Source organism: Danio rerio, chromosome 19 (assembly GCF_049306965.1).
Source record: "Danio rerio strain Tuebingen ecotype United States chromosome 19, GRCz12tu, whole genome shotgun sequence".
Lineage (NCBI taxonomy): Eukaryota > Metazoa > Chordata > Actinopteri > Cypriniformes > Danionidae > Danio > Danio rerio.
In genome coordinates, this window is record NC_133194.1 from 672,501 (window position 1) to 695,256 (window position 22,756).

A 22,756-nucleotide genomic window follows, 5' to 3' on the forward strand; every position below is an offset into this window, starting at 1 on the left:
GATCATGTAAACTTTGAGCTTGTTACTGATTGGTGATGCACTCACTGCAGCTGGATATTTATGATATTATACCTGCACTAAATGCCCTTCATTTGGCAGAATAATGGGCTGATCACACCGAAAGTGTGCTCAAGTCTTGCTGTAGATGTTCTTATAATTATAATATTTAATAACATTGTGATATTCAGGATTTGTGAAGTCATACAAACTGTATAACTTGGTATAACTTCATACAAACTGGATAACTTGAAATAGCGACCACTAGTTTCTCCTCCATCTTTAAAAGTCTGCATAGCTGTATTGACAACACAAACACTGCTGTCAGCTCGACAGAAACCCCGCCTCTGCTTTCATTTGATTGGAGAATGAAAAAGACATGAGTGACGTAATGCGCTCAGTGCTTTCCACAGGTTTCCCACACACACACACACACACACACACACACACACACACACGTTCTCTGAAATCTTCCACTTTGAATAAGTAAATATATCTGTTGTGATTGATCTTAAATCTTAAGTGTGTGTGTGTGTGTGTGTGTGTGTGTGTGTGTGTGTGTGTGTGTGTGTGTGTGTGTGTGTGTGTATCAGGTGATCGTGCAGATGTCGGTGGAGTTCGCGCAGCAGACCGAACACGAGCGAATCAGCAAACAGACCCGCGAGACGAGCACCGGCATGCAGACGGAGAACAGCGGACAGGAAGAGGAAGAAGAGCACAGGTGGACATCTGAGAAGGTGAGCTCATGAATATTCATATGACTGATCTCCATACTCCACCAATGAGCTTCAGTTTCTGTCATCAGTACATCAGCTGACGTGAGTGAGTGTGTGTGTCCTCTGAAAACTAACACACACTCTGACTCTGATTGGGGTAAAATTGCTTAGCCTTGCCCCCCTACATTTGTTAATTAAATATGACAGACGGTAACCAAAACAAAGCTCCGCCCCCTACTCAACATTCAGTTTCAGCCTTAAATACGACATCATCAGCTCCTGATTCAGGGTGAGTGAGTGAGTGAGTGAGTGAGTCTTCTGTAAACTAACAGTCATTTTTGTAGTATTCCCCACATGACACACACACACACACACACACACACACACCGTGTTCCTGATGAGATGAGGATGAACAGATTATTTGACTGATTCCGACTCTGTGAATCTCCTGTCAGAGTGATCGTGTGCTCCTCTTGATGAGAGATTATTAAAGCGTGCTGTATCTACTGTTAAAGCAGCGTACAGTACAGGCTCCTGCAGTATTTGCTTTTATTGGGAAAGAAAATGCATTATTAAAAACACTTAATCCTAGCTCTGCTAGAATTACTGCACTTTAAAATGATTTTTGATTATTTTTTTATAAACCTTTTTCCAAAATAACAAAAACAAACTATATTTACACAAACATATGAAGACTTTAAGAAGCAGAAAATATCAAACATGAAGAACTAAGTTACAAAAAATGTGACAAATTTATATATAAAAATAGAAAATGCAAATTCTGGACAATAATAGAAACTGAATTTAAATAACTGCAGTTTAGTGAAAAGATTTTACATTTTAAGAATCAAAAATAGCTAATACTATGAAAACTGAATTTCTAAAACTTTAACAGAAAAAGACATCATAATGAGAAATGTCTATGCAATATAATAATATATATAGATATATTTGAAGTAGTTTTGAGTCCAGTACCTAAACTACTTTTAGAGTCGAGTTAAAGAACGTTAGAGTTAAAGACATTTTCAGGCAACGTGATAAAAAGTAATTTAAATACTTTATAAAATAATTTAAAGTCATTATGAGATTGAAGGTAAGATTGTCTTTTTTCCTCTGTTGTGATGTACATCCACTTAAAACGGACCTGAACTGAGAAAAGGGCGGTGCTCGATTTCATCCTTTGGGATCCGATTAGATTGTTAAAAAATGGGCGTTGCTAACAAAATTCAGGGCAGAAATGAGACAGGACTCTAAATGACTGATAGCCCCACCCTAAATGACAGATAGCCACACCCTAAATGACTGATAGCCACACCCTAAATGACTGATAGCCCCACCCTAAATGACAGATAGCCACACCCTAAATGACTGATAGCCACACCCTAAATGACTGATAGCCACACCCTAAATGACAGCTAGCCACACCCTAAAGGACTGATAGCCCCACCCTAAATGACAGATAACCACACCCTAAATGACTCATAGCCCCACCCTAAAGGACTGATAGCCCTACCCTAAATGACTGATAGCCCCACTTTAAAGGACTGATAGCCCCACCCTAAATGACAGATAGCCACACCCTAAATGACTGGTGGTCCAATCCTGAAGGAGGGATTTTCTCAACCTTTTTCTATTCAGGGCCCACTTTTTTTCTCAGATCAATTTTTTTAGGAGTTTGCAGCTGAATATTATTGGCAGATCGCTGACAGGAACAGTGAACCGCTCTGCCAGAGCACGTCTGAAGCTCATATGCAGGTTTAATTTATAGTCTATGACAGAAACAGCATTGAGTCTCGCTGGATCCTCCTGTATGAGCGAACGTCTGTTATAAATCACTCAGGACATTATTTTGGACAACTATGCGGATATATTAAATAGTTCATCCTAAACTACACACAGACAGACTTTCACTTCATGCATAATGTTAGTTTGTGAATGAACAGACCCGAGTGTACTAGCTGCAGACGCAGGCATGAGGCTGTTTTTGCACCAAATTGAAGTAATCAGAGAACAGGAGAGTGCATTACTTCACTATGCAATACAGCATTTTAATAATGAAATTTTGAAAATTTTGAAATGAAAAATGTATTATAATGTTGAGAATTTATTTTAATTTCATGGCCCACCTGCAGGATCGCTGAGGCCCACTAGTGGGTCGCGGCCCACCGGTTGAGAATCCCTGTCCTAGAGGACTGATTATACCACCCTAAAGTACTGGCAGTCTCATCCTAAAGCACTGATAGCTCCGCCCTAAAGCACTGATAGCTCCGCCCTAAAGTACTGATAGCTCCGCCCTAAAGCACTGATTGCTCCACCCTAAAGTACTGATAGCTCCACCCAAAAGTACTGATAGCCCCACCCATAACGCAGTGGTAGCCCCACCCTAAAGGACTGATAGTTCCGCCCAATGGACTGATAGCTCCACCCATAACGCAGTGGTAGTCCTACCCTAAAGGACTGATAGCTACACTCTAAAGTACTGATAGCTCCGCCCAATGGACTGATAGCCCCAACCATAACGCAGTGGTAACCCCATCCTAAAGTACTGATAGCTCCGCCCAATGGACTGATAGCCCCACCCATAACGCAGTGGTAACCCCATCCTAAAGTACTGATAGCTCCGCCCAATGGACTGATAGCCCCAACCATAACGCAGTGGTAGCCCCACCCTAAAGTACTGATAGCTCCGCCCAATCGACTGATATCCCCACCCATAACGCAGTGGTAACCCCATCCTAAAGTACTGATAGCTCCGCCCAATGGACTGATAGCCCCACCCATAACGCAGTGGTAACCCCATCCTAAAGTACTGATAGCTCCGCCCAATGGACTGATAGCCCCACCCATAAAGCAGTGGTATCCCCATCCTAAAGTACTGATAGCTCCGCCCAATGGGCTGATAGCCCCACCCTAAAGGGCTGATAGGTAAGCGTGAATGCTGTATTTAGTAGATGGTCATTTTTCTGGAGTGATGTAGCCCACACTGCTCATTATTCGAGTGTTCTGCTGTTCTCCTGCCGTGATTCTGATTGAAATGTTGAGCTGATTGTTATTATTCTGGATGGAGAGTTATGTTTGTACGTTCAGCTGATTCTAGATCAGTCTATAATCAGATGTAGAGGATTGATGAGTGAGTTTCACACTCGTCCACAGTCTCCAGAAGAGCAAACTCACCATGATGATGATGTTGATGATGAAGACTTGAGCTCTGCGCTGGTGCAGCAGGAGCAGGAACACACACGCGTGCTGGACGAGCTCAGAAACACACACACACACACCAGCTGGAGATGCAGCAGGAGCAGAACACACACCTGAGCGCACAGATACACACACTGCAGCAGCGCCTCCTGCAGGTGTGTGTGAGCTGCTGTTCTGCGGTTGTTGCTACAAGGGATACAGCCGTGGCTGGAAGTTAACAAGAACTATTGATATGATTCATAACATTACCCATTAATTGTATCTAACCCTCAATAATTGGATCTGACCCTCACAGTGAGGTACAAATATTAATTATTGTTGTACAGTTTCAGTAAAATGGTGCTATATTGATGAGAGCATCCACAGCTGTATCCCTTCTAGACTCTCTCAGGAAACACTTCCACTTCCGCTTCCTCTCTGCTTCTTCTGCATGAAAGAAGAGCTCAGCAGTTCAACATGACCCTCTCCACCTCTAAAAATAACCTTCTCCAGCATCTTTTTCTTTTTTAAATGAGACATATTTCAGAATAAATTCCTTATTTTAATTTTAATGAATTTTAATGAAAAATATTAATAATTGAAAAATGTAATGTAATAATGTTCATTTAAATTAATTTAATTTTAAATGAGGTGTTTTAGTTTTTTTGTTTTCGTCATTATTTTGCTTAATATAAATGACATTTTGATTTTAAAATAAATCAATTTGCTTTTTAAATTTGATATTTAAAAACTCTGATATTGATTAGATTTTAATTTTATTTTTTTATAATAAATTTTTACTGTTTTAAAAAGTTTTAATATGAGTTTTCAACATTTGTTAATGCAATATACAAGATTCCAATGCCGTCTCATGTTTGTGATGATGTTTGCTGTGCTTCAGCGGCTGGATCAGCTCTGCATGGCTTTACTGTATGGACTTCACCGCTTCACTCTTCAGTTAAAGCTTCATCTGACTCTTGATTCTCTGTGTGTGTGTGTGTGTGTGTGTGTGTGTGTGTGTGTGTAACAGAGAGAGCAGGAGCTGCAGCAGATGAAGGACAGAGAAGACGACACTGAGAAACAACATCTGTTTCCTCACATGCAGAGCTGCAGCACACAGACACAGCAGGTAAACAGTGTGTGAATTATACCTTGACTGAAATATTTCTTCATTAACGTTACTCTGGAATACATGTTAATATTTCATTCAATTACATCTCATTTTTTTAAGTTGAGTTATTTTTTATTTTTTTATTTAAGTTTTGAGGGGTATCGAGTGTATCGACAGTATCCTCTGATTGGCTGTTTCAGCAGTTGTCTAATTATCAAAGATGGCCTACTTTTCTTGTGAAACAACTTATCAATAAATTCATTACCATTTAAATATTGCACTTATCATTTAATTGTTTAAGTTAACTTTCAGTTTGCCAGCAGATGTCTGTAAAATGCAAACTATGTTTGATTTATCTTTGATATTTATAATCTGTTATTAACAGACAGTGATTTTGGGCTCCCCTGCACTACTTAGGCACAATCAATAATTCATAATGGTTTGAACCATTATAGGGGAGGTCAAATGTGCATTTTATTAGCTATTATGTAAATTATTAATATAAATATTTAAGTTAAACATCAGAGGTAATATTTCTCACTATTTAAAAAACTGACACCCATTCATCTCAAATGGATGACCTTCAGGGATGATCAAGGGTTAATTAATGGGTTGAGCACACCTGTATTTCAGTGTAAACGGTGTCCTGCACCTCTCCCTCTGCTCCGGCAGGTGGCGCCGCTCTCCCTCTGTGTAGCTCAGTGTTGCTATAGCAGCGTGGAGCAGTGGATTTGTTTGTATTTGCCTATGTGAACTGTGCATCACTGTTTAAAAAGAGCTTGATGAAATGACGGGCTTCTTGTCGGCCGTTTCTTTTCTGCCTGTGCACAAACTCCAACAGAAAGATGAGGAGGAGGAGGCGGCGGAGGTCAGAGGTCATGGGCGGAGTGTGACATCATCACAGCCGTCTGGAGAAGAGCCAGAGCTGTCGTCTGATGACATCATCACTGAGAGGTCAGAATCAGTGGAGTTAGTGACGGATTCGGCACATTCTACAGCTCTGTGGGGTCATTAGAGGTGATGGAGGGGTGGATGAAAGGGTGGAGGGTTGGTTGCGGGGTAAGATTGGTGATAGGTGGATGGAGGAGTGAGTAAATGGATGGATGAATGAATAGATAAGTGGGTGGGAAATGTCTTGATTAGATGGATGGATGAAAAGGGGAAGGGCTGGATAGATAATGAATGGATGAATGGATAGATGGGTGGATTAGCATTGTGGATGGATGGATGACTAAATTGATGTATTGGTGGATGGATGGATTAGTGGATGGATGGATGAAAAGGTGGAGGGTTGTGTGCGGGGATGGATGTTATGTGGTGAATGAGTGGATGAATGGATAGATGGATGGATTGGGATTGTGGATGGATAGATGACTGAATGGATAGATTAGTGGATGGATGGATGAAAAGGTGGAGGGTTGTGTGCGGGATAGATGTTATGTGGTGAATGAGTGGATGAATGGATAGATGGATAGATTGGGATTGTGGATGGATGGATGACTGAATGGATAGATTGGTGGATGGATGAAAAGGTGGAGGGATAGATGTTATGTGGTGAATGAGTGGATGAATGGATAGATGGATGGATTGGGATTGTGGATGGATAGATGACTGAATGGATAGATTAGTGGATGGATGGATGAAAAGGTGGAGGGTTGTGTGCGGGATAGATGTTATGTGGTGAATGAGTGGATGAATGGATAGATGGATGGATTGTGGATGGATGGATGACTGAATGGATAGATTAGTGGATGGATGGATGAAAAGGTGGAGGGTTGTGTGCGAGATAGATGTTATGTGGTGAATGAGTGGATGAATGGATAGATGGATAGATTGGGATTGTGGATGGATGGATTACTGAATGGATAGATTGGTGGATGGATGAAAAGGTGGAGGGATAGATGTTATGTGGTGAATGAGTGGATGAATGGATAGATAGATGGGTGGATTGGGATTGTGATTGGATGGATGACTGAATGAATGTATTGGTGGATGGGTGGATAGATGGAATGGTGTACAGATGAAAAAGTGGAGTATTGGGTGTGGGATGGATTTCTGAGATGAATGAGTGGATGAATGGATAAATGGATATATTAGTTTTGTGGATGAATGGATGGATGAATGAATGAATCGATGTATATGTGGTTGTTTGGTTGGATAGATGGATTGGTGGATAGATGGATGAAAAGGTGGAGGGTTGGATGTTATGGGATGAATGAAAGAATGAATGAATAGCTGGGTGTGAGAGTTGTGTGGGTGGATGGATGCATAATGAATGGATGAATGGATTGGTGGGTGGATGGATGAAAAGATGGAGGGTTGGTTGCGGGGATGGATGTTATGTGATGAATGAGTGGGTGAATGGATAGATGGGTGGATTAGGATTGTGGATGGATGTATTGGTGGATGGATGGATGAAAAAGTAGAGGGTTGGTTGTGAAGATGGAGGTTTTGAGATGAATGAGTGGGTGAATGGATAGATGGGTGCAATAGGTTTGTGGATGAATGCATGGTTGAATGAATGTATAGGTGGATGGATGAAAATGTGGAGGGTTGGATGTTATGGAATGAATGAGGATGAATAAATAACTGGGTGCGATAGTTGTGTAAATGGATGGATGGATGGATAAGTGGGTAGATGGATAGGTGGATGAATGGTTGGGTAAGGGTGGATGGATGAAAAGGCAGAGAGTTGAGTGCGGGGATGAATATTAATGAGATGAATGAGTGGATGAATGGATAGTTGGATATGATATTTGTGTGGGTGTGTGGATGAATAAATGCACAGGTGGATGAATGAGTTAATGGGTGGGTGGAGAAATGAATGAGTGAAATGAATTGAAAGAGAAATGAAATGGTGATGTTTCTCTCCGTCAGGGATGGTCTGCGTCTGGTGAACGCTGGTCTCCGTCGGGTACTGATGGAGGTGCTGAAGACCACAGCGGCGGCGGAGCAGACCATCGGCACTCATGTGGAGGCCATACTGGAGGCGTCCAGCAGAGGGCAGCAGAGCAACACCGGTCAGTCACGCTGCTAACAATTAGTAATTTAGCATTGAGGTCTTCGCGCATGGAGTTCCAAATGTTCATGTATTTTTTTGTATTAAACTGCGTAAAATTGGTCAAACTTTGCACACCGAGTCACATGCTAATTAATCTCGAAATAATTCACAAGACAATTTAAAGTGCAGTCTTAACTAGTGAAGCTGATTCAAAACATGCTGATGAAAACACGTGCTGGAATAGTGGGTGGTTCATTCCGCTGTGTCGACCCCTGATTAATAATGGGACTAAGCCGAAGGAAAATGAATGAATGAATAAACATGATGATTACATCTGAACATTTTGGATACCTCTCTCTGCTAGATTAAAAGCTTCAACACCAGCAATGCTAACAGTTGCTTGCTGAGAAAATTGCTTGTGTGTGTGTGCGTGCGTGCGTGCGTGTGTGTTGCATTTTGCTGTATGCTGTTTAGTTTGTCAACATTTTCAGAGTGCTATAATAATATTATTTAAAGGGACAGGTTACCCTAACGCCCCATTCACACGGGGCGTCAGCGTTAACGCTTCCCATTCACTTTGAATGGGTGACGTCAGGCGTTGCCGAACTGCATTGTGGATCCGTCGATCAGGCGTTGCTCGCTGCAGAAGTTGGGACTAGCTCAACTTTTCAAGCGCCGACGGAAGCGTCAGCCAATCAGATCGCTGTATGCAAATACACCAGCTAGACAGTGGCCTCTTGCTGCCTGAATTTCATTGGCTGACATTTTGCTTCAGCCTCAACTTCAGACACGCCCTCAGTCAAGCGTTGACGCTGAAGCCCCGTGTGAATGGGGCGTAAAATGTAAAATGTGCGCACTATTTACTCTCCTTTACTCCTCTTCAAGTGTTTGTAGCCTTTATGAGTTTCTTTTTATCTGCTGAACACAAAAGAAGAGATTCTGAACAAAACCTGCGCCATAGAAAAGCAAACACTATTGGAGTCAGTGGTTAGGGGCTTTAGCATTCTTCAAAACATCTGCTTTTGTGTTCAGCAGATGAAAGAGACTCAAACTGGTTTCTAACAGGTGAAGGATGAGTAGATCATGACAGCTTTTTCATTTTGGGTGACCTGTGCTAAACTAAAATCTCAGTCATGTGGCACACTTCTTTGATATTTAAGCACCATAAAAATGTAGAAATCTGATCATTTGTAATAATTGCTAATATTCATATTTAACACACAATTTCACTGATATTAATAAATCTGTCATGTACGTGTGGTCAACATATAAATACTGCAAAAATATCAGTGTATGTATAAGTTTCAATCACTGGAATTACAAATGTGCACATGTTCAAATATATTACCCATAATTATACACTCACCGGCCACTTTATTAGGTACACCAAATTAGTACCAGGTTGGCCCCTTTTTGCGTTCAGAACTGCCTGAATTCTTCATGGCGTAGATTCTTCAAGCTGCTGGAAATGTTCCTCAGAGATTTTGCTCCATATTGTCATGATAGCATCACACAGTTGCTGCAGATTTGTCGGCTGCACATCCATGATGCCAATCTCCCGTTCCACCACATCCCAAAGCTGCTCTATTGGATTGAGCTCTGGTGACTGTGGAGGCCATTTGAGTACAGTGAACTCATCGTCATGTTCAAGAAACCAGTCTGAGATGATTGGTCAGCAACAATGCTCAATAATAGTAGGTAGGCTGTGGTGTTGATGCTCAATTGGTACTAATGGACCCAAAGAAAATCTCCCCCACACCATTACACCACCACCACCAGCCTGAAGCGCTGATACAAGGCAGGATGATCCATGCTTTCATGTTGTTGAGGCCAAATTGTGAGCCGAGCATCCGAATGTGTGAGCAGAAATGGAGACTCATCAGAGCAGCAACGTTTCTCCAATCTTCTATTGTCCAGTTTTGGTGAGTCTGTGTGAATTGTAGCCTCAGTTTCCTGTTCTTAGCTGACAGGAGCGGCACCCGGTGTGCTCTTCTGCTGCTGTAGCCCATCCGCCTCAAGGCTGGACGTGTTGTGTGTTCAGAGATGCTCTTCTGCAGAGCTCGGTTGTAGCGAGTGCTTATTTGAGTTACTGTTGCCTTTCTATCAGCTGGAGCCAGTCTGGCCATTCTCCTCTGACCTCTGGCCTCATCAACAAGGCATTTGCGCCCACAGAACTGCCGCTCACTGGATATTTCCTCTTTGTCGGAGCATTCTCTGTAAAGCCTAGAGGTGGTTGTGTGTGAAAATCCCAGTAGATCAGCAGTTTCTGAAATACTCAGAGCAGCCCGTCTAGCAGCAACAAACATGCCACTATCAGAGTCACTTAAATCCCCTTTCTTCCCCATTCTGATGCTCGCTCTGAACTGCAGCAGATCCTCTTGACCATGTCTACATGCCGAAATGCAGTGAGCTGCTGCCATGTGATTGGCTGATTAGACATTTGTGTTAATGAGCAGTTAGACAGGTGTACCTAATAAAGTGCACAGTATATCAGATTTCTGTACACTGTAAATGATATTACACATTTTTGTCTTGTTACTAGTCCAAATATTTAAAAATTATGAAATCGAAGCATTTTCTAGACAAATATAAAATAGTTTTAGTTTTGAGAAATATTGAGTTAAACATGAGTGAGCTTTTCCTTCAAACAACTAAATAATCTACCAATGGGGTGAGCAAACAATCTTGTTTTTGGCTTTAAAATAACATTATTTTGCTTGTTTTGAATAGAAACTCGCTTCATTTTGACTCTTTATTTCTAAACATGAATCACTCATGTATGAAATGCTTCTTGATATAATAATTAGCAGATATTTGGACTTGAAACCAGACGAAACTCGCATATATATTGCATGTAATATGAGCTGATCTGTAATGTAAACACAGTAAGCTGGTTTAGTTACAGATGTTAAAGCAGGATGTTTGTGTACAGTCACGGCAGAGCTGTTGTGTGTGTGTGTGTGTGTGTGTGTGTGTGTGTGTGTGTGTGTGTGTGTGTGTGTGTGTGTGTGTGTTAATAACAGTCGTCAGGGTGCTTTAATTGAGGCCTGCTCCTCCTGCAGGAACCAGATCAGATCCTGTCCGTCTCGTTTGTCTTTGTTGACTCATTGTCTTTGCATAGAGATGTGTTTGTGTGCTGTTCTGAAGCAGTCATGTGACCCCCTGGGTGTGTGTGTGTGTGTGTGTGTGCAGTGTTTACTCTGGTCATCTCATGTATTCTGTGATCAAATATGAGACGGACACTCCTGTAACTCGACACACAGAAAGCCCCTGAATGAAACCTGCTCTTCATTGTGTGCGCTTTACTCCTTCACCCCCCGTGACTCTTCTTTTGGTTTCATCCGCTGTCGGTGTGTTTAAACATCACATGCTGGATTGGGGGAAACCATTATATGAGACGTTTTCCAAAGTCAAGCTATTGTTAAGCAGAGTTACACTGCCGCTCAAGCTCAGCTTTCATTTCATATTGAAAAAGTCCCTTTTGAGGCAGCATGGTGTCTTAGTGGTTAGCACTGTGGCCTCACCGAAAGAGGTCGCTGGTTCGAGTCCCGATATAAGTTTGCATGTTCTCCCCTTGTTGGCGTGGGTTTCCTCCGGGTGCTCCGGTTTCCCCCACAGTCCAAACACATGCGCTATAGGGGAACTGATCAACTACACTGACCGTAGTGTATGAGTGTGTGTGTGAATGAGTGTGTGGGGGTTTCCCAGTACTTGGTTGCTGCTGGAAGGTCATCCGCTGTGTAAAACATATGCTGAAATAGTTGGTAGTTCATTCCGCTGTGGCGACCTCTGAAATAGAGACTAAGGAAAATGAATGAATGTTCTTTTTGATCCTTCAACACAGCATTCAGTTGCTCATGAACAGGGCCAGACGGAATCTGCGGACGTTTTTTGCTATTTCAGCGGGGAATTTTGGTAAAAATCTGCGGATTTCTGCTGAATTATTTTGGAAGTATCCAGCAGAGTATCATAACTAAGACTTTAATATATGCAATAAAAAGTAATAAATTACTAAATAAAAACTGAATAAATTCAGATTTACACATTTACTCAAGTAAATAAACAGAATTAATAATGGGCTAAAATCAGCGGAAATCTGGGGAATTCTGCATGCACAGATTCTGTGTGGGCCTACTCATAAATAATAAACTCCATTTTTGATATTTTGATTATGTATTTTTGTCATTAAAAAGTCACAGTTTAAAGTAACTGCTTAATGTTAGTGTAATTAAAAATTATATTTTTTCAGTCATAAAATACACAAAAATAAATGACATGTTTAAATTAGTTAAATGTATATATTAATTAATAAATTATTTATTTATTAATGATTATATAATTATTAATAAATAAATACATTTATAGCACAATTTTATTTACATGTTTTTTGCATCTTTTCATAAGCAAGGTTAATTTCACTCAATCAAATCCAGAGTGTAAATTGTAAAACATTATTAAATATTAACAGGCTGTTTTCTGTGTGAACATATAGTGAAGTGTAAATTATTTCATGAAATATTAATAATCATTATCAGTGTTGAAAAAAGTACATATTAAATCTGGGAATTTACACATGAGAAAAGCCAAAAATGTGTTTGTAGCATTTTAAATATCATCGTAAATATTTTTATTGTAACTTTTATTTAATTTAATGCATATTTAATAATTAAAAATTACATATATATATATATATATATATATTTTTTTTTTTTTTTTTTTTTTTTTTTTGTCAATAATGTATTCAATGAGGCAGGTTATTCAGATATATTAAACCCCTTATGTATGTATGTATGTATGTATGTATGTATGCATGTATATATTTGTAAACATTTTATAATATTATATATTAATATATATATAATATATATAATATAATAATATAATATTATACCTATTCATTTTAAATGTAATTCAATTAACACATTTAGCAAAGTTGTTGCTAGAGGGGATACAGCTGTAGCCGGAAGTCAACAAGAATTATTTACATTATTTATTAATTATTGTCCATGAATTGTATTTTATTAACATCTACCCCTGACCCCAACCATCACAGTACTGTCAAAACAGTAATTATAAGGGGAATTATTTACATTATATCCGTCTCTGCTGGGTCAGTTGGTGTTTGTGTGTGGAGTTTGCATGTTCTCCCCGTGTTGGTGTGGGTTTCCTCCGGGTGCTCCAGTTTCCCCCACAGTCCAAACACATGCGCTATAGGGGAACTGATCAACTACACTGGCCGTAGTGTATGAGTGTGTGTGTATGGGTGTTTCTCAGGATAGGGGTTGCAGCTGGAAGGGCATTCACTGTGTAAAACATATAATGGAATAGTTGGCGGTTCATTCCACTGTGGTGGCCCATGATGAATAAAGTCTCCACCCTCTGGATGCACATAATAGTACAACAATGATGAGCACGTCAAGTATAAATCAAGCTTTACTCTATTTTCATCTGTTTTCTTTAATGATAGTGACACATTTAGCGGTGTTCAGAGTTTTCTGTGTGCTGTTTCTGACTTGGGATTGTAATGATAGCGAGCGTGCAGTGCTATAATCTCTTGTTTTGATGCGTTTGCTCATCGTCTCCAATGTTCACTTGTTTTTAATTGTTCTCCTGCACACAGATGCGTCCTCAGAGGGTTTTCTCAGCCGTGATGTGGCTGCAGACCGACTCCGCATGTTTTCTGCTGACACTGAGATTGATGAAGGCCTGGAGACATCGCTGAAGGACCAAGGGGCGGAGCTACAGCTGCAAGAGGCGGAGCTACAACTTGAGAGGGAGGAGTTTCAGACGAGCATCAGCACACGCCTGCAGAGCGCCGTGGAGAAACTGCTGATCGCCATCACTGAGACCAGCACTCAGGTACAGCAAGCACACAGGGACACGCGCTGTTTTGTTTTACTCTGCAAGCATGCATCACATCCATCGGGAGTAACAGTACAGACTTGATTCTGTTTCAAATAAGAGCTGCTCATCTGTGAGTCCTAAAAAATTAAAGTGTGTCACAAAAATATGAAGCAGCGCAAGCAGTTGCAAGTTTGGAGTAAGGTAGATATTTCAAAAAAAAAAAAAAAAAAAAATATATATATATATATATATATAATATATTTATTGTCAGTTATGCATTAAATCAGTCAAAAATCATAACAGGGCAGGGCAAGTTTATTTATATAGCACATTTCATATGAAATGGCAATTCAAAATGCTTTAAATAAACAAGAAAATAAAAATAATAACATTAATTAAAAATAAAAACAGATTAAAATATGCTAAAACAAGATTAAGTGAAGACATTTGTGATGCTGCACATGATGCTGTTAAAATAAAGGAATTCTGAGCAATAAATGTGCATCACAAAAAAAAAAAATACACACACATATATACACACACACACACACACACACACACACACATATATATATATATATATATATATATATATATATATATATATATATATATATATATATATATATATATATATATATACATTAGGTTTTTTATATATATATACATTAGGGGTTTTATATATATATACATTAGGGGTTTTATATATATATACATTAGGGGTTTAACGGTTCACAAAAATCACTGTTTGGTTCGATACAGTGGTGTCACGGTTCGGTACGTGTTCAATACAGCAAAAACAGAATAAAGCCAGAGGATTTCTCTGATTTAATTTTTTTACTGTATTAAAACTAACATCAGAAAAGTTTGATCTTGTTTGTTTTTTCTTTTACTGTAAACCGTGATATACAGCTTTACATCACAGAAATAACTGACACTTTACTATATATTCACACAGACAAGAGCTGTTTTAATATTCAATTTTATTTCACAACTTTTCCTCAGTTTTTTATTGTGTAAAATCAACCTTGAGTAGCAAAACACAATACAAAAGCATGTAAAACTGTAAAGGTTTGAATACTATCAATCAGAAGCTCAGGAGTGTGTGTGTGTGTGTGTTGTGCTCTGGAAACAGCAGCGGGTGTATATAAGCACTCAGAGGTCAGATATGTTGGATAAACACACACACTGATGATGCTATTGAATGAAGGACACATGTTCTGCTCAGTGGGCGGGGCCTCCTGCTCTGGTTGCTCTTGGAGACCAGCTGATTTGCATAATGCTTTGGTCTCTGTGACAGCAGCTGAACAACGCCCCTGTGTATCTCTCCTTGTGTGTGTGTGTGTGTGTGTAAAGTGAAACCACATTTCCTAAGGGTTTATTTTCTCTTCCTGGCTTGATAAACATCTCTGAATCTGCTGAAGGACTGAATTTGCCTGTCTTATATATTGATATTGATATTTTGATATTGTGTGTGACACATTGTAAGATCAGATCAGATCCTGTTTGACTTGAAATGTGAGTAAAGTCAGGTGTGCTTTATGTCTGGAGTTTTACACAATGCAGATTGACTGAAATGCACAATAGGAGCGCTGCGTCTGTCAAAATGTTGTTCAATTATAAATAATAACAAAGTTATAGTTTTATAAATAACATATGAGCAAGATAAAAAGCAAACTTATTAGTGTAAAACAAGGGAAAACACATAGGATTAAATACATTTAAATAATATTTAAAATAAACTAATATTTAATCATATTCAAAATGGTCTGAAAATAAATAAAGTAAATTAATAAAATCTTGAGATAATAAAAATATGAAGAGTGTTCAACATTAATATTAATCATAAATATTGATTTTTATTATTAAATCTACGTACTATATAATAATAAATAATAATAATTATAATAGAAACATAGATAGCTTTATAAATAACAAATATTTTCTTAAAAATCCAAATAAAAACAAACTAATCAGTATGAAAACAAACTAGGAAATACACATTGGAATTGAATAAATGTATATAATATTTAAAATAAAACAATGTTTAATGTTATTTAAAATGGTCTGAAAATAAATAAGTAAATTATTTAAATAAATTTAAATTATTACAGTTAATAACTGATGTGTAAATAAATATATAACTATAATATTGTTAAAATTTGTTTAAATGTTATTCAAAGTTTAATGAAAACAAATCATGAAAAAATAAGATTTTTTTACTTTAAGTCTTTTTTTAAATTTTCTTTAAAATTTTTAAAAAACATTTCAACAATTTATAAAATCCTTAATTTGTGTAATATTTAAAATAAAATAATATTTCATGTTTAATGTTATTCAAATTGTATAAAAATTTGTTAAAATAAAAATAAAATAAATAACTAATATTAATATAACTAATAATATTATTACAATTAATAAAGGATATTTAAATAACTGCATATTTATAGCTATAATATTGTAAAAACAACACATTTATAAATATAAAATGTTCTTAAAATTTTACTGAAATTAGTTTACTTTATTAAGTTATGTTTCATGATTTGTTTTCATTAATATTTGAACAGCATTTACTGTAAGCAATTTGTAAAAAATGTCTTATTTATACAATATAGTTCTATATTTACACATTTATTTACACATCAATTATTAATGTTAGTATTGTTTATATATGTTTTTGTTAAATTATTACAGTGAATAATCAGAATGTAAATCAATACATAAATAAATAGTATAATAAAGAGTAGAAAAATTCTAAATTATAATTAAAACAACTTGTTAAAAATGTAATATTTTACTAATTATTTATTTAAACCATTCCTAATATTATTTCTAAAGTTTCACTTAGTTTAATTAAATACCTGTGGCTTAATAAAGGTTGAGGGTGGCACGGTGGCTCAGTGGTTAGCACTGTGTCCTCAAAGCAAGAAGGTCTCTGGTTTGAGTCCCGGCTGGGTCAGTTGGTGTTTCTGTGTGGAGTTTGCATGTTCTCCCCGTGTTGGCGTGGGTTTCCTCCGGGTGCTCCGGTTTCCCCCACAGTCCAAACACATGCGCTATAGGGGAACTGATCAATTACACTGGTAATAGTGTGTGTGTGTGTGTGTGTATGAGTGTTTCCCAGTACTGGGTTGCTGCTGGAAGGGCATCCGCTGTGTAAAACATATGCTGGAATAGTTGGTGGTTCATTCCACTATGGTGAAATTTTTGACTGAAATCAGCAACCTTCTTGCTGTGAGGCCACAGCGCTAATCACTGAGCCACCATGCCGCCCTGTTTGATCTAATCTGAGGCAAATGTGTGTGTGTAAAAGCCAGTGGATGGATACGGCGCTCGAGTGCAGAGCTGATGTGGTGTGATGGAGCAGCAGAGCAGATCAGTGCAGGCTTCATGTCTGATAATAGCTGATCATCATGTAGAGGCTTGATCAGGAATGAGGAGGAGAAACACTGATCAATAATCTCAGCATCCGTCTGACCAGAAAACCATTACTGAAGACTATCAACATTCCTGACTGTCAACCGTGTGTGTGTGTGTGTGTGTGTTAAACGGTGGAGCTGGAATCCTGCAGGACAGGCTGCTGCTGATGGGTGTGTGTGTGTGTGCGAGAGAGAGAGGGAGAGGGAGTATTAGTGAGTGTGTGTGTGTGTGTGTGTGTGTGTGTGTGTGTGTGTGAGTGAGAGAGATACAAAGTGTTTTTGAGTGTGTGTGTGTGTGTGTGTGTGTGTGTGTGTGTGTGTGTGTGTGTGTGTGTGTGTGTGTGTGTGTGTGTATTTGTGTGAGAGAGGTCGGGTGTTTGTGTGTGTGTGTATGTGTACAAGAGAGACAGAGTGTATGTGTGCCTGTGAGAGAGAGAGACAGTGTGTTTGTGAGTGTGTGTGTGTGTGTGTGTGTGTGTGTGTGTGTGTGTGTGTCTGAGAGAGAGAGTGTGTGTATTTGTTTGTGTGAGAGAGGGTGCATTAGTGATTGTGTGTGTATGAGAGAGAGAGAGTGTGTGTGCGTGTGTTTTAGTAAGTGTGTGTGTGTTTTAGTGAGTATGTGTGTGCCTGTGTATGAGACATTTAAGAAGAGAGAGTGTGTGTGTGTGTGTGTGTGTATTCGCCCATCTATTCACCTGTAGTCTTCACAGCTCCGCCTTAAAACTCAACGTCACGCACACACTCACTCACACACATGTCAGCAAACCAGGAAGTGAAGAGACAGACAGAGAGAGAGAGAGAGAGAGAGAGACATAGAAACACACACACACACACACACACACTCCCCCGCGCGGCTCTGCTCTCCTGTTAATGAGGCCCTGCTCTTTCCCAGCGGATCGTTGCCGTGGAAGCCTGGAATTGCTAATGAGTGTCCTGTAACCGAGGGAAACACAACGACAGAAACCACGGCAACACTCTTTGCCCTCAACTTTGCTCTCTGGAACGACTCGAGGACACACTGGAATATTGTGTGTGCGCGTGTGTTAGTGTGTGTGTGCGTCTAAAGCAATGGTAACTCATTGTAAGTAGCTCCTGGATCAGTGCGCGCGTTAGTGTGTGTGTGTGTGTGTGTCTGAAGCAATGTTAACATAACTCCTGGATCAGTGTGTGTTAGTGTGTGTGTGTGTGTGTAGAGTAATGTTAGCCCACAGTGAGTATCGCGCGCTGCATTAGCCGGTATGGACTCGTACCGCTCGTACTGGAGCTCCCCTGTGCTGCGGGACGGCTGGCTGGAGACTCAGGATCAGGATCTGTATGAGGTGGAGTCCCGCATCCCGCTGCCCCGGCCGTTCCCGCTGACGCCGCTGCTGACGGAGAGGAACGCTGTGGTGGTGCAGACCCAGATCTCACACGTGCGGCAGCGGCGGGACGGCGGGCACCTGCTGAAGGTGGTGTCACGGATCTCCCTGCCCACGCCTCCATACACCGTGAGTCTGACACCGGGAGAGAGAGAGGGGCTTATGTGTCTGCACACGCTGATAACAGCTGCTGTACACCTCCACTCGCTATAATCAGATTCCAGGGTGTGTTTATGGCTGCGTGTGTGTGTGTGTGTGTGTGTGTATGTGTGTGTGTGTGAGAAAGGTTTTGTGTTTGTGGTAACATGAGAATCGTCTCACAGTCATGGTTTGTAATCTGGCTTTCACTTCAGTCTTTTTTAGTTAAATTCACATTATTACACTGCAGAAGATGTGTTTCTTAAAGTTTAGAGCTGTTATTAATATTAATATTTAGTTAAATGTACACTATTACACTGCAAACAATGTGTTTTTAAGAGTTTCGAGCTGTTATTAATGTTAATGTTTAGTTAAATTCACTGATATTACTCTGAGTAACTAATATTATTTACTGTTTTAGTTAAATTCACACTATTACACTACAAAACATTGTGTTTTTCAAAGTTTACTGTTTAGTTAATTTCACTGATATTACTGTGATTACCTGCTATTATTAGTTTTTTACTTAAATTCACACTATTACACTTCAGAAAATGTGTTTCTTAGAGTTTAGAGCTGTTATTAATATTAATATTTAGTTAAATTCACAAATATATCTACTATAATTACTATGTTTTAGTTAAATTGACTATACAATGTGTTTTCCAGAGTTTGGAGCTGTTATTAACATTACTGTTTAGTTAAATTCACTGATAATTCTACTATTATTACTACTTTAGTTAAATTGACATTATTACACTGCAAACAATGCTTTCCTGTAAATAAACCAATATTTTACACTTGTTTAAAAATTCTGAAATCAAAAAGCCTGTTCTAGATATTGGAACTATAAACAAGACAAAAACACGAAGCAAGAACGGCATTTTTGCAGTGTAATGATGTGAATTTAATTTGGGCCTGTGGATTTGCTCTTCAGTGTTTGGACTTTCAGCAGTGAGAATTAAACCACACTGAACTGAACTAAACTGAACGCTGAAAACTGGACTCACAGTTTCAATATAATAATATAATATAATAATATAATATAACAATATAATAATATAATATTATAATTTCGAAATTTAACTAAAAAGTAATATTAATAACTCTAAAAACACATTTTCTGCCGTGTAAATGTGTTCATTTAACTAAAAAGTCATTTAAAAAGTTGCTTTTCTTGCTTGGAGTTTTTGTCTTGTTTTTAATCCTAATATAGAAACATTCCTAAACCAAGAAGCATTTTCTAGACGAGTGTAAAATATTGTATTGTTTTCAGAAATGAAGAGTTAAAAATTGTAGATATTTAAACACGAAACGCTTTTTTGTTTTAGCAGTGTGTATACTGACTTCAGACAGAATCTGTGGGCATTTTTGACGAGTCTGCAGATTTTTGTGGGAGGATTTTGAGAGTGTAGAAACTAAAAACATGAAATATAAATAATCACATCTTAACTTTTATTCAATGTTTCCAATGCAGATCCAATTACTTCCACTTGTCAAGTTTGTCATTTATTATAAGGGTTTTGTGTTTATGGTAACATCAGATCTGTCTCTGCTTGTGGTTTATAATATCCGACTTTTTACTTCAGTCTTTAAAATGCATGAAGACCAGCGTTTATATAGAGTTTTTAGGTAACACTTCATTTTAAGTCTCAATTCACAATATGAATAAACCATTAACTAACACTACCAGCTTAATAAACTACTAATGAGCTGTTTATTGCTGTTTATAACTGCTTATGTTAACAGTTAGTAATGTAGTAGTTGTGTTTAGGCTGTGGGTAAGATTAGAGATGCAGAATAGCATCATACTTTATAACTACTAATGAACAGCTCATATCTTAATAATAAGCAGGTAGTAAGACAGTAGTTAATAGCCTAAACTAAAGTGTTAGCAGTTTTAGACACATGATACAGAAATAGCACACAGAAATCACTCCACATAGCTCAAAGTAGCTGTTTTCTGTGTGAATATACAATAAATTGTCATTTCATTCTGACTGAATGTGTGTGTGTGTGTGTGTTGTGGAAGTCTTGCGGTTAAACACCGTCTGATCAGCAGGAGGACATTTAATATGACAACAAGTGCATAAACAACATTGAAACATCACTAATAATCAAAACAGCTGTTTGTTTATGTGAATGTCTAGTAAAGTGTCATCTACATCTGTGACGTGAAGCTGAATTATCAGGATCTTTTCTCCAGTCTTCAGTGATCCTTCAGGAATATCAGTATAATATTCAGAAAAGCAGAAATCCTGCAGTGTAATATGAGAATCTGATGAGCAATGAACATTTCTGCTTATGATGTTGATGATTATAGTGATAAAGCAGTGGTAAATTATGATTTATTCATAGAAACATAAAAGAAGATGTTTTGAAACATGTTGGAAACCTGTAACCATTGACTTCAGTAGTATTTGTTTCTACTTTAGAGTTCAATGGTTACAGGTTTTCAGAGTTCATCATAATATTTCCTTTATCGCCGTGTCGAACTGCTGAAACTCAAAGCGAACGTCATTTCAGAGTGATTGTGTTCATAATTAAATCATTTCAGTTCCTTCTTCAGCTTCATTTGAGGTTTACCGGGGTCTCGAAGAGTCTCAGTACATGATGTAGAGTGAAATCTGTTTCTCTCTCTGTGTGTGTGTGTGTGTGTGTCAGCTGGAGCATGCGCGCATCACGCAGACCGAGCTGTTGAGGGAGAAGTTCAGACACAATGAGGAGATGGAGGAGCTGCTGCGCCGTCAGGAGGAGCTGCAGGAGCGAGTGTGTGAAGAGGAGAGAGCCAGAGAACAGCTGGCCCTGGAGCTGCACAGAGCTGAAGGTGTGTGTGTGTGTGTGTGTGTGTTTGCTTTTGTGTATGCGCATCCGTGTCTGTCTGTGTCTGAGTGGCTTTTATTGAGGACAGTTGGTGACAGCAGTGACTGGTACTTCAGAAAACACACACACACACACACACACACACACACACACACACACACACACAGACCAGTAGCTGGACATTCAGGGTGTACTCACACTAGGCTTGATTGCCTTGAACTGTGCCTGGCTGTGATGAACCCCGACCTGCACTCACACTGCATTTGAACCTCCTGATCACGCTTCCGTCATCAATGACGAGACTGTTCAGTTAACAGGAGAGAAGCGCTCTCGCTCAGCACACTGGGCATTGCTGTAGTGAGATTGTTTTGAACAGATCCAGCACTTTTGATGCTCGTAAATGATCATGAAGTCCTCGTGCTGCAGGTATGAGGAGGTCTGCTGAAGGTGCAGCTGTCGTTCAGTGAGGGGTTTGTGTCTTTATCTTTATGGCCTGTTTCCACTGAGTGGTACGGTACGGTTTGGTACGCTTTTATGGCCGTTTCCACTGTCAAAAGGAACCAAAAAGCGAACCGTACTGCAGGACTTTTTGGGTTCCCTTTACCTAGCACAACAGGAGTGTTCCAAAAGGCAGAGCTAGACGTGCAGCTGAACGCTATTGGTGTACAGTAGTGATGGGAAGTTCCACTCATTTTACGAGTCGAATCTTTGAGTCTCGTTCATCAAGATGAATCTTTTTTCTAATCATTTCGTTCATTTGGTTCAGTTTGCTAAAATATTATTAAAATGTTACGAATTGCTTCCAAACCATCTACAACTAGCCCAAAAGGTTGATCACACGACAAATAAGGCATGAATAGAATACTATAAGAAGGAGAAAATAATACTTCAATGTTGACCTGAACTTTTGTCAATGAAGGCATTTCTGTCTCTTTGCTCAGCTCAGCTCTTCATGTCTTCAAATGTCAGGGGTTCGTTCGCGTTACACTGACAGTCACATATAATCTTAACCAATGTACACAGTCTGAGCTGATAGGAGCCATGATGATGAGTTCACCTTTCAAGTCTGGAGTCGTTCGTTATTTACGTGACAGAATGACTCAAACCTGAGGACTCGAGAGATGAACAGTTCAATTCTTTTACCGGCTCTAAACCTGTATGATTGGCCCGTGAGG

At 38.9% G+C, this 22,756-nt stretch overlaps 1 protein-coding gene across 29 annotated transcripts in view; it reads left to right on the forward strand.

Annotated features, from left to right (window-relative positions):
- The window catches only part of akap9 (A kinase (PRKA) anchor protein 9), a 142,647-nt gene that overhangs the window by 68,126 nt on the left and 51,765 nt on the right, over nucleotides 1–22,756 (forward strand). For 24 of the 29 annotated variants that reach the window (XR_012394772.1, XM_073931264.1, XM_073931278.1 and 21 more), the window contains 6 exons: nucleotides 591–734; nucleotides 4,921–5,019; nucleotides 5,843–5,955; nucleotides 7,879–8,021; nucleotides 13,623–13,861; nucleotides 21,423–21,585. Coding sequence is in view for 28 of the 29 variants with exons in the window: in XM_073931264.1 (XP_073787365.1) it covers nucleotides 591–734; nucleotides 4,921–5,019; nucleotides 5,843–5,955; nucleotides 7,879–8,021; nucleotides 13,623–13,861; nucleotides 21,423–21,585 (901 nt within the window). In the remaining variant the exon portion in view is untranslated. Of the gene's footprint in view, nucleotides 1–590; nucleotides 735–4,014; nucleotides 4,067–4,920; nucleotides 5,020–5,842; nucleotides 5,956–7,878; nucleotides 8,022–13,622; nucleotides 13,862–18,044; nucleotides 18,750–21,422; nucleotides 21,586–22,756 lie in introns of those variants that run through there. The other 5 variants (XM_073931290.1, XM_073931292.1, XM_073931291.1 and 2 more) reach the window with 2 other exon arrangements.